Source organism: Pungitius pungitius, chromosome 1, assembly GCF_949316345.1.
Source record: "Pungitius pungitius chromosome 1, fPunPun2.1, whole genome shotgun sequence".
Taxonomy (NCBI): domain Eukaryota; kingdom Metazoa; phylum Chordata; class Actinopteri; order Perciformes; family Gasterosteidae; genus Pungitius; species Pungitius pungitius.
In genome coordinates, this window is record NC_084900.1 from 16904679 (window position 1) to 16918640 (window position 13962).

General features: G+C 41.3%; 2 protein-coding genes and 2 non-coding genes across 11 annotated transcripts; all 4 read left to right on the top strand.

Annotated features, from left to right (window-relative positions):
* Window positions 1–571: 571 nt before the first annotated feature.
* Window positions 572–7598, top strand: naca (nascent polypeptide associated complex subunit alpha). 8 transcript variants are annotated; one of them, XM_062562700.1, is made up of 10 exons: window positions 572–595; window positions 1190–1264; window positions 3842–5115; window positions 5164–5596; window positions 6108–6193; window positions 6397–6474; window positions 6573–6719; window positions 6887–7015; window positions 7115–7237; window positions 7482–7598. In XM_062562700.1, exons 2-10 carry the CDS (start codon window positions 1195–1197, stop codon window positions 7494–7496), a joined length of 2355 nt encoding a protein of 784 aa, XP_062418684.1. In that variant the 5' UTR covers window positions 572–595; window positions 1190–1194; the 3' UTR covers window positions 7497–7598. The 8 variants fall into 8 exon arrangements, with proteins under 8 accessions (XP_062418684.1, XP_062418685.1, XP_062418686.1 ...); XM_062562701.1 differs by having other exon boundaries at window positions 3842–4639; window positions 5174–5596; XM_062562702.1 differs by lacking the exons at window positions 3842–5115; window positions 5164–5596 and adding an exon at window positions 2746–3417.
* On the top strand, window positions 6236–6309 carry LOC119223882 (small nucleolar RNA SNORD59). Its single transcript, XR_005121036.2, has one exon. It is a non-coding gene; the product is annotated as a small nucleolar RNA SNORD59 (small nucleolar RNA).
* Window positions 7334–7408, top strand: LOC119223881 (small nucleolar RNA SNORD59). Its single transcript, XR_005121035.2, has one exon. It is a non-coding gene; the product is annotated as a small nucleolar RNA SNORD59 (small nucleolar RNA).
* A 1471-nt stretch (window positions 7599–9069) lies between the features above and the next one.
* Window positions 9070–13574, top strand: ptges3b (prostaglandin E synthase 3b (cytosolic)). The gene is made up of 9 exons (XM_062562713.1): window positions 9070–9197; window positions 9232–9276; window positions 10589–10702; window positions 10831–10900; window positions 11001–11099; window positions 11206–11295; window positions 12245–12301; window positions 12433–12457; window positions 12555–13574. Coding segments are annotated over exons 2-9 (477 nt in total). The 5' UTR covers window positions 9070–9197; window positions 9232–9274; the 3' UTR covers window positions 12575–13574.
* Window positions 13575–13962: the final 388 nt, after the last annotated feature.

Sequence of the window (13962 nt, forward strand, 5' to 3'; positions counted from 1 at the left end):
TTTGTTGAGGCATCAACTGTACATGTTAGTAGCTATTCTGTCAAGAATTTCCCACTAATATATCTATGTAGTATCCCTTTTATCAATTCAGGCATTTATTTCCTCCAGTGTTGCATTGTTATAAAGAAAATGGGCACATCTTTAAAAAATCAAATCATCATTTTATGATATGGTCACATACAAAACAAAAACGTAATGCACCGTATAAACTAATCTTCATAAAAGTGTATATTAAAAGTTTTTTTAAAATATTGTTTTACTTGCTGAGGTACGTTTTTTTCACTTTTGTGTCTCAGCTTTTACTCATCCAACTATCAGCTGTTTTTCAGCAACACGTGACACTTTAAAGCAGTGTTAAAAAAAGCAAATATAAATACTCAATATAATAATGTATTTTAAATGTCGTTTTTTTCAAGAAGCCCCAGTCGTTATTACTATATTTGCATGTGACAAGAATTACCATGGTACAAAGTAGACTGCGCGTGCCTCCTAAATGACCCGGAAGAGGAAGGGTCTGGTCTAAACCGGATATTACCGCGGAACGGAGGTCAGGAGCTCTCTCTCGCAGCCATCTTGGATATAGTGTCCCGAGTCGGTGAGTGTCTCCTCCGATAATCCAACATCATCCAGCCGTTTTTCATACATTCCCGTATGTATTAAACGTTTCTTGTGGTAAAGTAAAGCTGTGTCATCCGGCAGGTAGAGATATGTGTCCTTTTTCGTCCATTGGCCCGCTGATAAAAGCCCTGATGTACCGCTGATAACCTGCTCAAAATGGGGTGGCGAGGAGGGGGGGCATGATGACTTACAGTTTACTGGCAGGCTGTTCGGGCCGCAGTGAGCTGTGGGACAATAAGTGTGCGAATTGGTTGTGCGACAACTTTAAAACTGGATAAACCGTAACGGTTATCTGTGTTACTCGTTGTTAACTTCGACGTCCACGTTAAAGCTGTCTGAGGCGGTTAGCTAGCCGGAGTTAACGTTAGCTGAACGTCGCCTCAATAGGGAGCTAACGTTAAAGCATGGGCTCTGTCACCTGTTCCAACACGCCAGGTCCCGACTGAATGGGCTAACGGCCTCCTGCTAACGTCAGTTCTCAAGTGCCCCACAAGTAATATCGTCTACATGTGTTAACTTAACTATGAAGATGTCGCTAGCTTGAGCTAATGAACGGTTGTTTCCTCACCAGCAACAATGCCCGGCGAAGCAACAGAAACGGTCCCAGTCACCGAACAGGAGATGCAGCAGCCTCAAGTCGAGACCGGTTCGTATATTTATGCTTCTCTGACGTGCATGTGACATGCACATTTTAAAATTAAAAAAATAAATCCACGGGTCCTGGAACTCAAAGAACGGGGGGAAATGTTCAACAAATGGCCTTTCAAGGAAGGTTATTTGTTGAGTATGGGAGACAATATTGCTCGAGTGGACGTTTTTTTCATGGCGTAGACTGCTGGCTGGACACTGAGCTGACGCAACAGGTGACGGTTATTTTCACTGTCGCCAGCCATTTGTTGAGATATGTCTAGAGGGAGTTTTTCCCCACTGAGGAATCTGCAGTGGTAATGTTTTATCTTGATCTGAAAAGAGTAATCCAGGACCCCACTTTTTATTTACACAAACTCACAATGGCGTGTGGTGACTTGCACTGACAACTGGATTTAGCACATAATGCATGGTGTTTTCCCTGTGCGTAGAAATGCCTTCAACCCACTTTTAATAGATCAGTTCATGCCCATCTCCTATGAGGTATTCAAAAACGTCTTTGCATTTTTTTTTAATTTATTGACATGTAAATTTAAATATTTAGGCTGATGCCAAGACTTTATAGAATGCAGATGTGTTTTGAAAATTATCAGTTGGAATACTATAAATGGTTCTTCATATAACCAAATTAGATAGTATTTATATAAATGATCAATGGGTTTTCCTAGGTTTGTGTTGATGGCTGTTATCTTGGGTGCTTTTAGATATGGCTAGAGGGAAAAAAAACTTGTTTGAAATCTTCTTGTATTTGAAACTTTGTGGACTTGAAAGCACATTATTAGGAAATATTGGCTCCATAGCAACACAACTGCAGTGGTGTTCAGATTATGTGCGATGGAGGAAAATAGCTCTCATTAACAATTTCACGCAATTTACTGAGCTCAACCACCTGCAATCTTCACGTTGGTGCCCCTGACTGAACTTCTTAGCGCACTTTTTCTGGACCTTTTTGCGTCCTGGGGGCTCTGCTTGCTAAGCCTTCTTGTGGGAAGAAATGGTGCCCGCGGAGTGACAGTCAAAATAATCATTACAGGATTTTGTTTTTATCAGCATATTTTCAGAACACTATAAATGCAAACAATGCTCTTCTACAATACACAGCCTTATTAAGTATTTAAGTGTGTTGAGTATTGGCTCCATAAACTTTTGGAGTATTACAGTACCGGACACGTTCTTTGATCAATTTAAGACTTTGGAAAAAAATAATCTTTTTTCATGTAAAGTTGTGCCTAGATTTCTCACATGGACACTGCATGTGGTTTCGGAAGCAGGCGTACTTTTTTCTTCACTGCACATCACGTTGTTTCAACCTTCACAAACTCATCGTTTCTGTCCACACATGGAGCACAATTTCTTTCTCACTTCACGTAGTATTCCTGAAGCTCTTAAAGCTTGCATTCAATTAGATTTGCTCCCCATCAATTACTCTGATTGCCCTTCCCCTTGTTACTCCTGTTACTTTTCCTTAATCAACTGTAGGAGTATTGAATTCTTCTGCTCCTTCTGAGATGGCCATTCCTGTGAGCAAAGTTATCCCACTGGAGATTCCTCCAGAAACCTCTGTTCCTGCTCAACCCATGGATTCCCCAAAAGATGCTAGCATTCAGAGTACTGATGATAAAGCAAATGGTGTCACTGCAACTCAAGAAAAGGCAGAGTGTAACAAAGACACCAGATTGGCGTCCACACCTGAGCCACAAGAGAAGACTGCCGAGGCACCTGTTGTCTCCCTAGAAGGGCCAAATGCTGCATCTCCAACTGTAGAGGTACAAGGTCAGGAGCCAGTTGTTGTTGCTTCTGCGGAAGAGTCAGCTGGCCAAGAGGTGACGCAGATTTTGGTTGAAGCAAATGTCCACGGGGCCAGTGCAGTGGCAGCAGAAATACTTGATGATCCCAAAGGAGTCCCTACTGAAGTCCTTGCAAACACCAAAGATGTGAAGGCAACTGAGGCCCCAGTGACCGAGGTAGAAGAGTCGAGGAATGTGTTTGTGGATGAAGATAAAGTGTTACCCATTAAAGTTAATGTCAATTTGGCCAATGAAAATGAAGATCTTGCTAAGAAAGAAGCTGAAACACTTCTCCCCAAGGCCGTTCAGTCAAAGGAGTCCTCCAAGCGTGAAGGACCACTTCATACCACTTGCCACCCGTCAGGTTGGTCTGTCCAGATAAAAAAGCACTCCCCTCCCTACCATCATCATTTGAATGAGCACTTTTTGATTGGGTTAGGCATATATTTTTTTACCAGGGTTTTGTTTCCCTTTGGTGGTTAGTCAGTTCTATCTTGAAGCATCAGTTTACCGGTCCAATAGCAGGTGTGTGTGTGTGTGTGTGTATGCATCGTGTTGAATTTGATATGCACTGAAAATAGGATTTTTCCTTGTCTTGATTATATCGTGACTAAATAGTGAGTACCAATTGTGCATTCTGATTGCCGTTTTGCATCAATCAGTCCGACAGGTATTTTTTCCTAACCTAAAACAAGGAGATTGTCTTTTGTTTGCGATCATTTAACCCGCATGAGTAAGACCCCAGCTTTTCCTGTCCGTAAATTTAAAGATTTGATTTTTCTATTCAGCTACTCCTCCTGCCCCAGGGTCCTCCCAGAAACCTCAGGCAGCTTCTGGCCCTGCAAAGCCCAAAGGCAAAGATGCCAAGAGTGCACAGGGTTTTTCTGCCCCAAAGGCTGTACCTGGCAGAAGGAAACGCTCCTCTATGTCTGCCTCTTCCTCCTCCCCCACCTCACCAAAATCCAATTCTTCTACTACCCCCCTTTCAGCTGTGCCATCTCCCCTGGCTACCTCACCGGGAAGCTCCTGTGCTAATCAGGCAAAACGCTTCACCCCAAAAATTGTCAAGGCTGGCAAACAAGGAAAAGCTAAGAAAGGAGAAGCGTTTGTTTCGGTTCCGTCCCCTGTGGTGTGTAAGGAGACACCAGCAATCGAGAAACCGGTGGAGGCGAAGCAGATTGCAGCCCCGGCTGCTTTTAAAGTTAGCGCAAAGCCTGCAGTGGCAGCTCCAGTGTCATTTTCAGATACTCTTGCGTCCAGCCCCTCCACACCAGTTGAGTTTAAGACCGCTCCATCAAAATCTGCCACTGTAATCGTTGCTGATGATGACCTCCCTCCACTTATTGCACCAGAGAAGCCAATTCCAGTGCCAGAACCGGCACCCTCTGTAGAGGTTACTAAGGTTGTTAAACCAGCTAAAAAGGGATCCCCGGCCCAAATCAAAGCTGTTAAAGAGGTTCCATCAAGCAAAAACTCTAATGTTGAGGCTGCTGTAACAAAACCTGCTCCCATTCAGGCTGCTAAACCAGCCGCAGAGGCTAAACCCTGTCCCGTTAAAGCAAGTAAACCACCCGCAGAGCCTAAACCTGCTCTTGCCGATGCAGCTAAACCTGCTCCTGTTAAGGCCCCTAAACCAGCCGCAGAGGCTAAATCTGCTCCCGGTAAGGCTGCTAAACCTGCGGCAGAGGCCAAACAGGCTCCTGTCGATGAAGCTAAACCCGCTCCAGTTAAGGCTAGTAAGCTGGCTGCAGAGGCCAAACCTGCTCCTGTTAAAGCTGCTAAACCAGCAGCAGAGGCTAAACCCGCTCCTGCAACTAAACCAGCAGCAGAGGCTAAACCCCCTCCTGCAGCTAAACCAGCAGCAGAGGCTAAACCCGCTGCTAGAGCTAAACCAGCAGCAGAGGCTAAACCCACTCCTGCAGCTAAACCAGCAGCAGAGGCTAAACCTGCAGCAGAGGCTAAACCTGCAGCTAAACCAGCAGCAGAGGCTAAACCTGCAGCTAAACCAGCAGCAGAGGCTAAACCTGCAGCTAAACCAGCAGCAGAGGCTAAACCCGCTCCTGTCAAGGCCACTAAACTAGAAACAGAGGTTAAACCCGCTCCTGTCAAGGCAGCTAAACCAGCTGCAGAGGTTAAATACGCTCCTGTTAAGGATACTAAACCAGCCGCCGAGACTAAACCCGTTGAGGTCGCTAAACCAGCAGCACAGGCCAAACCCGCTCCTGTTGAGGCTGCTAAACCTGCTCCCGTAAAATCTGCTAAACCTGCCCCTGTCGAAGCTGCTAAGCTGGTTTCTGAGGTTAAGGTGGCACCTGCTGAGCCATCATCTGCTCCCATAAAATCCTCTCCAGTTGAGCCTGCCTTTCATGCCCCAGTTCCCCATAAACTCACATTTGCTGAAGCGGTTGCGAAACCGATCCCAGTTAAACCAGAGGCTGAGGTAATTGGTAAGACTCCTACAGAACCCATCTCTTCACCCAAACCTGCCCCCACGCTCACTAAAACCCCGGTCAAGGTGGAGCCTGTGATCAAGAACGACAAGGGTATTTTCCATCTTTGTTTCCAACTACCTGTCCGTTATGTTAATGGCTCAGATGTGCTGTTGTCTTAAGTTATGTTATGGGAACATTAGCTTTCTTTTACATTTTATTTTATCCTTTGTTGAAAAAGCTACGTAGTTGCTGACAAGGAGACCTCTGGTTAGAAAAGTGTTGCATACTCAAAATGTGGTGTTTCTGATTTGCGTTTTTAAGATGTCTAAAATGTATGTACTCATTGAAGTGGTCTAGTTTCTTCTGAGAAATGATATTGGTTGGGGTTAGTTGCTTTTTGGACTTGGTGAAACCGCAGTGACCCTTTTGCAATACCAATTGGTTGTTTGCAGATTCAAATTAATTTTAGGTGGGTGTATAGTCATCCATGATGACAAATCATCATGTTCTATTAACCTGCCTATTTTCAATCCCCCGATTTAGGACTTTCAAATATACAAACGTGTAATAGTTACCTGGTTGTGACCATTTTATTCCCCCCCCCCCCTTTTTTTTTCCTAAGGATCTGGTACAGAGTCAGACAGTGATGACTCAGTCCCTGACCTGGAGGAACAGGATTCTGCACAAACACAGACACAGCAAGCTCAGGTGAGAAAACAGTCTGGTCATAAAAAATGTTTGTCCTTTTACTCTTCGGTGATGATTAACACAGTGACTTTCGTTCTTCTGAGCATACTGAAGCCAACCTTTCTGTCCTGAGAAGAGTTTTTGCAAAATTACTTTATGTCAAGCTCACCATATTCCTTGGCATGCATTTACTTTGTTTACCTAAATTATCTTGTCTCTTGCAGCTTGCTGCTGCTGCAGAAATAGACGAGGAACCGGTCAGCAAAGCCAAACAGAGCCGCAGTGAAAAGAAGGCACGAAAGGTAATGAGGGATTTCACTACACAAGAATGTCATGGTCTCTTTTCTACTTTGTGCCGCTCGTAGCTGGACACATTTATGAAATGACTTGTTTCTTGCAGGCGATGTCAAAGCTTGGTCTCAGGCAGGTAACAGGGGTCACCAGGGTCACCATTCGCAAGTCAAAGAACATCTTGTTTGTAATTACCAAACCAGACGTCTACAAGAGCCCTGCATCAGACACATACATAGTCTTCGGTGAAGCAAAGGTACGTAGCCATTGTCAAAACTATCCACCTTTCTCTTGATCCCTTGTAACTTCTAAACACTGATAGAAACATCCAAGGAGATGCTCCGAATCATGTTTAAAGCTTTTGGCTCAAAATGTCCTGCCATATAACAGCGTCTAAATCTCATTTTATTCTGTGTTCTCTAGATCGAAGATCTTTCCCAGCAAGCCCAGCTGGCTGCGGCAGAAAAATTCAAGGTACAGGGAGAAGCTGTATCAAACATCCAGGAAAACACACAGACGCCAACAGTACAGGAGGAAAGCGAAGAAGAGGAGGTAAAATGCAGTTTTAGTAAAGATTGGCTCTACATATGAATAAACATACTTTGTTTTAACATGAGCTTTAAGAAATGATGCCCCGTGTCATTATTATAGGTGGATGAGACCGGCGTTGAGGTCAAGGACATCGAACTCGTTATGTCACAAGCCAACGTGTCGCGAGCGAAGGCTGTACGCGCCCTGAAAAACAACAACAACGACATTGTCAATGCTATTATGGTAAGATTTCTGAATGAGCATAAAATTGCTTTGAGTCTTTATCTGTAAACCAGTTAAATGTTGATTTTTAGATCTCTGTAAATGTGTTTGTGGAGCTCTTCAGTGATGATTTAACACAGTGACTTTCGTTCTTCTGAGATCACTGAAGCCAACATTTCTGTCCTGAGAAGAGTGTCTCTTTATAGTGCGAGAAAGTGAATGTGAACACATGTGATTATAAATCATCTTTTGTTCCCTCTTGCAGGAGTTGACGATGTAATGGGACCCTCGCAACAAAGGGTTGAAGAAAGGTTGCTGATTTAAGCTCATTTATACAATTTATACCCAAGATGGAAATAAAGTTGTGGCTGATAAATTGAAATTTTTAGTTTTGCACATCATTGGAAAATGGGTGGACTATTTATTGTGGTCTGGTTGCATAAATGATGGTTGACTTATTTTTTTGTTTCTGATTTTCTCATGAGTATGGTTCACAAAGAGCTCTAATCTGAGCTTCAGATAACTATAGATCAGTGGGAAAACATCTTTGATATTCAACTTATCTGAATTCTGGCATGATGCACCAACTATAATCTGCAACTAGAGGTTGCATGCCAGTAATAGTGGGGAAACCACTGGTTTATTTGTAACTAAAACTTTTAGGTAAAAGTTTTAAAATGGTTAGGATGTGGAGAAATACCCAGGAATTATATTATGAGATTTAGTTTAATAAAAAATATTAAACTTTAGCAGTTTCAATGAGTGGGTCCTGCTTTTGGTTTGTCATTCACACAGGAGAATCACCTGATGCACACATAATCCTACCAATGACTTTTTTTAAATTTCACTGCCAAAGAGATGGTGAAATGTGCCAATAAAGAACTGTAACTGAGAGCTGCAAGTTGGGAACATAGGGCTACAATTTAAGGCTGGATTTTTTTGACAAGATTAATGAATTTTGCATGCCTTAAAATACAATACATAAGTTATTTAGTAAAAGTACTTTTGTACACTTTGTACTTTATTCATGAGTAATTAATTGTCTTGGACAAAAGTTGCAAAGCCTCTGAGCTCAGATAGAAAAAAAAAAACTTGGTTTTCATACTGCGTTCCTGAGCTGTTTATGCCCCTGCTAACATTAAGAACCTTCTTGTTTACATTGTTTTGAAGAAGACCGCAGTACTTAACAGTTTGTCAACACTTGAATAGCAAGTTTCAACTCAATTTTGGACTATCAACAGCTGCTATACTTCTGGTACATATATGAAAGTAGGTATGTGAGGACAAATCCTTAACTTTCACTTATTTGAATTGTTTCACCCTTTGGATATTATATAGTCCAATTATGCAACACCTTCTGAATAAATCCTTGCTGATAGAAAAATAAACTCCCAAGAACAGTAATTTACATGACTAGGTTGTCAACTATTCATTTTATTTGTTGCTCTAATATGATGGTTAATAATTGGGTTTTCACTAACTGAATGATTTATCCAGAACATAATAAATAATAATCTTAATGTGGCAATGTATGCATATACACATATATGTAGATTAAGCCAGCTTTATGCCTTTTTTATTTTAATTTCTTTTTTACAACTCATAAAATTAAAATTATACATTTTTTATTTTTTCATTAACATATTTCTACCCCTGCATCGTAATTGTCCTCAAAAGCTTATATATATACATATAGATATATTTGTAAAATTAAAAAATAAATAAAATAATTAACGCAATAAAGGATATTTGATCACACTGGGTGGAACGCGAAACACAGTAAATCCCATTCGATTCGCCCTCCCTCCCCTCCCTCAGCCCCTCCCCGGAGACACAGCTGTGGCTGCAGCCTCTAGAAACGTCTACCACGCAGCGCCTGCGTCAGCGCGGACATTCTCTTCCCGGGATACGCAAGAAGATTCGGAGTAGACCCCACAAGCTAGAGGCGTTTGCGGGCTCGTTCCTTTCCTTGTTTTTTGTCTGCAGACCTTCAGATTATTCTTTCACGAGACCGATTTTCCCCCCACGGAAAAAAAGAAGCTCACTTCTCATCGAAACATGTAAGTTGTGGAGAGTTAAACGCCGCCGTAACTATGGGGGGAAAGTGCGACCTGCTAGCTGAGCTGCTGATAGCTCGCTGAGCTAGCCATTCGAGCTAACGTTAGCTAGCTGATCGTTAGCCGTTTGACAACATGCGTTTTTCTTTTTTTTCCGGCGAAGGCGGGAGGTTGGCCTTCCCTTAATGAATTAAACTATAACGTTACGTCGCTTAAACCTGGTAGACGGAAGAAAGAAAACGCAATGCACCCTCTAATTATTACAGCGGACTCGCCGTTGCAGCATTTAGTTTGAGTCACGGCCGCGTTTTGCAGTTAGCTTCGGCCAGGTGCACCGCATGGCTCAACCGACGTAGCGGCTAACATTACAGTCAGCGTTCTTAGCTCGGCTAGCTGCGTTTATTGAACAACCGCCCCCCCACACCCCAGCATGCTATCATTGGATTCGCATCGGGTCTATGTGAGCAGTGTTTTACAAAGAAAATAAACGTGCTTGTGTTTACATTCAAAAACCTGTCAAGACGTCATGCCTTGACGGGAGTTAACGACTTTAAATGAACCGTTGTATCGTTAGTTTACGTAGCTTAGCGCTGGCTACTCCTCGTTCATTTGTAAGAGGATTTGGCTTATCACTGCGCCCGATTTAATACCAAGATCAATACATTTTATGTAAACGTATAGAAGTAAGCTTTATAAAATATTTTAACTAACGCGACGGACTAATGCCGCCGAGTCGCTATTAGAGAATGTGGCCGCTGGCACGTGACTTCAATATACTGGAAGGCTTTCATCGTAGATTGCGATCGCGGGGGAACATTTCACACATCGTTTGAGCGTCCTTTGGGGGGGAGAAAACACCGGATTCCTTTTCTATCTAACCGTACTCCTACTGTAGCTGTTAGACTGTTAGCTGAGCTTCATTTGAGTAGAGCCCCACCGATGGTATTATTATTATTGATGGTAAACCATGGACATTAGTCTCAACAACGTGGAGGGGAACTTTAGCTGAGCCTTTCTAAAAAAAAAAAAAGGACTTATTACAGGTGAGTGCGATGTGTAACAGGATGCTGTGTGTCAACCTGATACCTGGACTCAAAGCTCACCTACCTGTCAGCAGCACCTATGACCCAATTGATGCATTTTTCATGTTGTGGGTCCGATGAGCTGATCTGTTATAGAACAAATGGTAAATTATTTGCCTTTCCATCCTAACATGCTGTTTAAATCTCAACGTGTAATGAAATGTCTTTTTGGCATCTACACTTGGATTTACGTGTGTTTATGTTGGATGTCCCCCCATCTTTTTCCTACACAGGCATCCAGCAACAGCCAAGTGGTACGATAGGAGGGACTCTGTTTTTATAGAGTTCTGTGTAGCAGACAGCAAAGATGTCAAAATCAATTTTGATAAAGCAAAGTTTGGTTTCAGGTACGTCTTTTTTCCCCTAATGGGTTTATAGTGAAAACGGCAACCTTTTTCTGACTGACTTTCACGAGACACCTGTGTTTTGTTTTTTTTTCCCTCGAAATGACTTTGCTGTTATTGCATTTCCGCAGTTGTTTTGGAGGAACCGACAATGTCAAGCATGAGAATGAAATGGATCTTTTCGAGGCCATTGACGTTAATGTGAGTTCCACTAAAACGTTTTGACAGTATTGCAGATTTTATTGTACAAAATACTGACAGAAACTGACTTGACTTGTATTTTCTTTCTATCTCCATGCAGGAGTCCAAACATAACCGGACAGATCGCTCGGTGTTGGTCTATTTAAGAAAAGCACAGCCAGGGAAGCCGTGGCCGAGGCTAACAAAAGAGAAGGCCAAGGTCTGTTATTGGATGCAAAGGACAGTGTGCAGCGTTGTTGCACATGTTTACAGTAAGATAATCAATTAATGCAAAACATGAGGAACACTGTTTTGTGTTTTCACAGCTGAGTTGGCTCAGTGTTGACTTCAACAACTGGAAAGACTGGGAGGATGACTCCGATGAAGAGATGGGGAACTTCGATCAATTCTCAAATGTAAGCTATATGCACTGATTAGGAGAGCGAAGTCCTTCATAAAGGGTGCAGTGTTGATAGGATTTTATCGAATTTAACTGTCCGTTCTCCTCATTTTGGTTTGTTTACGGTTCTTTTTTTATATCATATTTTGTCATCTCCAAAAATTAATTCCTGAAAGGATTATCTTTTTTGTATTTTAATTACATCTAAAGCTGTGACACTTGGTGTCACTTTAAACGCTGTAGCATTCACCTGGATATGAATCTATACGGTCAAATAAATATTGCTGACATGACAATACCGGCTCATGTTGAAATGGAATGAAGTACACACACATGGCTGTGTTATTCATCCTGTCCTCCTCACTCTGCCGCTGAGATTTACTTCCCTACAGGGAGAAGGGAATGCATTGTATCAGCCAGCACATCAAATTTAACATGGATTTTAAGCCGCATGGGGAACTTAGTTCTGGACTACAGTCCGGCATTTTAAAAAAAAGCTTTTGATTTGAACAATTGGGAATTAGCTGAGCTATAAAGAGTTATGCTTTCTGGAAATATTGGCGTGTTGATAATGCATGATCTTTTTTACTTGCTATTTATTTTACTGCACTTTTTTTGTTTTTTATTGAGCGTCATTCTTTTAGTTTACCTTCTCTTATCTGGCTTGGCTGTGTGGCTGGAGGAGCTTGGCACAGAGTTCACATGAAAGGACTGATAACGGATCTTACCAATACTCAGGTCTCAAATAATTTAGCAACGAGTCACGTTAATTAGTTTCGGTACCAATCATTTAACCGTCCTAAAAACATACCAATAGCTTTTGGCCAAGCATGAAAGTTTGCAGTTTTGCAAGAAATATTTTCCACCATTGTTCTACTGCGCGTGCTCCGCTCGATATCCTGTTAAAGTATTTTACTAACAGTTAATACTTTTAATGGTTATTAAAATCTGGGTTTATATTTCAGATCATGAACAACATGGGCGGAGAGGATGACCTGGCAGATCTAGACGGTCCGGAAGAAGTAAGAATCCATGTTTTATATATAAATAAAATCTGATCATAAACATTATTGCCGGTGTTTAGGACTGTTACGGTATTATGTTGATGTGTAACCTCTCAACGTAATCTTTTTCCTTTTTTTCTTTTTCTAAGGAGTCTGCAGATAGCGATGACGAGAGTAAGCGTTTATGACGGGGCTTCTGTAAATGATGGCTGTCAATTTAACTTGAATAAAATATAGTGATAATGTCATTTCTGCTCCACTTTACTTTCAGAAATGCCAGACTTGGAATAGAAGACTGTAAGAAGAAAAATGGAAGAACAGACGACAAGAGGAATCATAACAGATGTATATCTTGAAACTGAAGGCAGTGACACAGCTGTACATACGAGTCGGTAGCCATATTTAAATCCATAGCCTCAGCTCCAAACTCTTGACCGATCAGTACTCTGACGGTTGATATGCATGGTATTGTACAGAGCAGCTATCTCCACTTCCATTTGCTGTACTGCACCTTTTTGGCCATCTTGTTTTACTGCTAAATATTACAAGTAAGCACACATTATTTGTTGGAAAAGCTGTGTCGTTGTCCGAAACTGAGCAATATGTGATAACCGATTTACAAATTGTTTCTGAATTAATTGTGGTTTAAAAAAAAAGAATAGGTCCACCCATTCCCAATGTTGTGGTTTTTAAGTTGACCAGTGTAGTTTTTCTTGATTTAAAAAAAAAGCTAGCTATGTACACCATATGAATTTGATGGATTTATTTGATTGGGTTCCTCTAAAGCCTTCCACTTACCGTAAATTAGATATCCAGGGATCCAGTCTTTGTTTCTGTGGCTTAACCTTTCAGCTTACATGTTTCCCTTTACTTCTTGTTTAATGTTTTGAAAAATTAGAATATTCTGAAATCATTGCAGCATTTTCCCAGTTTGTCACCTCCTTTGGTAATCTGAATAGATTCCACATATTTAGTATCTTAACAGTTCCTCTTTCCATACACACACACGTTAGACTGCAGAAGCATGGTGAAATGTTTTGCAACTGATGTGGAGGCTCGACGTTTAATTGGGCCTCGGCATCATGTGGTGTTTTTCTCCAGGTTCTTTCAGTTTGTTCATGATGATCCTCCCTTCTGGGCGACGGCGTGTCGGACCGATACAGTGACGTGTAATGACCAAATTATATTTGCTCTGTCATTAAAAGTGTAAGGGGAGACAAATAGTGTTTAAGTACAGTGGAAATTCTTTTTTTATTGTCTACATCTTTCTAATAAATTGTTTAAGAATCAATTTCAATCTTTTTTTTTTCATTTCAAAAGTTGAAGATTTTCAACAGAACACATGGGGAAGTCCATCTGGTGATAAATGTCATTTAATAATATGTAATGTTTCACTAAAATATATTTTGGATTTTAAGTAATGCAGTCCAACTAAAAAAAAAAGCAATTATACAAGTTGAGCTATGTTCTTGCTGTATTTTACATTTTGTTAAGATAAATTACCTTTAGATTGCAGCACTGGATTTTAGACTGATGGCAACAAATTAATTACGTTAATGAAATGTTTAAATTCAAATACTCTTTCTGACCTAATAAACCGTTGGTTCTACTTAAAATCCAGTATTTCTACCGGTAACTAACTGATTATTTCGGTGCTAAGACCCAGAAACGTTCAGGCT

Coding starts and splice junctions, on each gene's coding strand:
- naca (XM_037478219.2), top strand. CDS start 1,195: ATGCCCGGCGAAGCAACAGAAACGGTCCCAGTCACCGAACAGGAGATG. Junction 6,475..6,572: donor GTGAAAAGAAGGCACGAAAG/GTAATGAGGGAT, acceptor TGTTTCTTGCAG/GCGATGTCAAAGCTTGGTCT. Junction 7,016..7,114: donor AGGAAAGCGAAGAAGAGGAG/GTAAAATGCAGT, acceptor TCATTATTATAG/GTGGATGAGACCGGCGTTGA.
- ptges3b (XM_062562713.1), top strand. Junction 10,901..11,000: donor TCGAGGCCATTGACGTTAAT/GTGAGTTCCACT, acceptor ATCTCCATGCAG/GAGTCCAAACATAACCGGAC. Junction 11,296..12,244: donor ACTTCGATCAATTCTCAAAT/GTAAGCTATATG, acceptor TTTATATTTCAG/ATCATGAACAACATGGGCGG.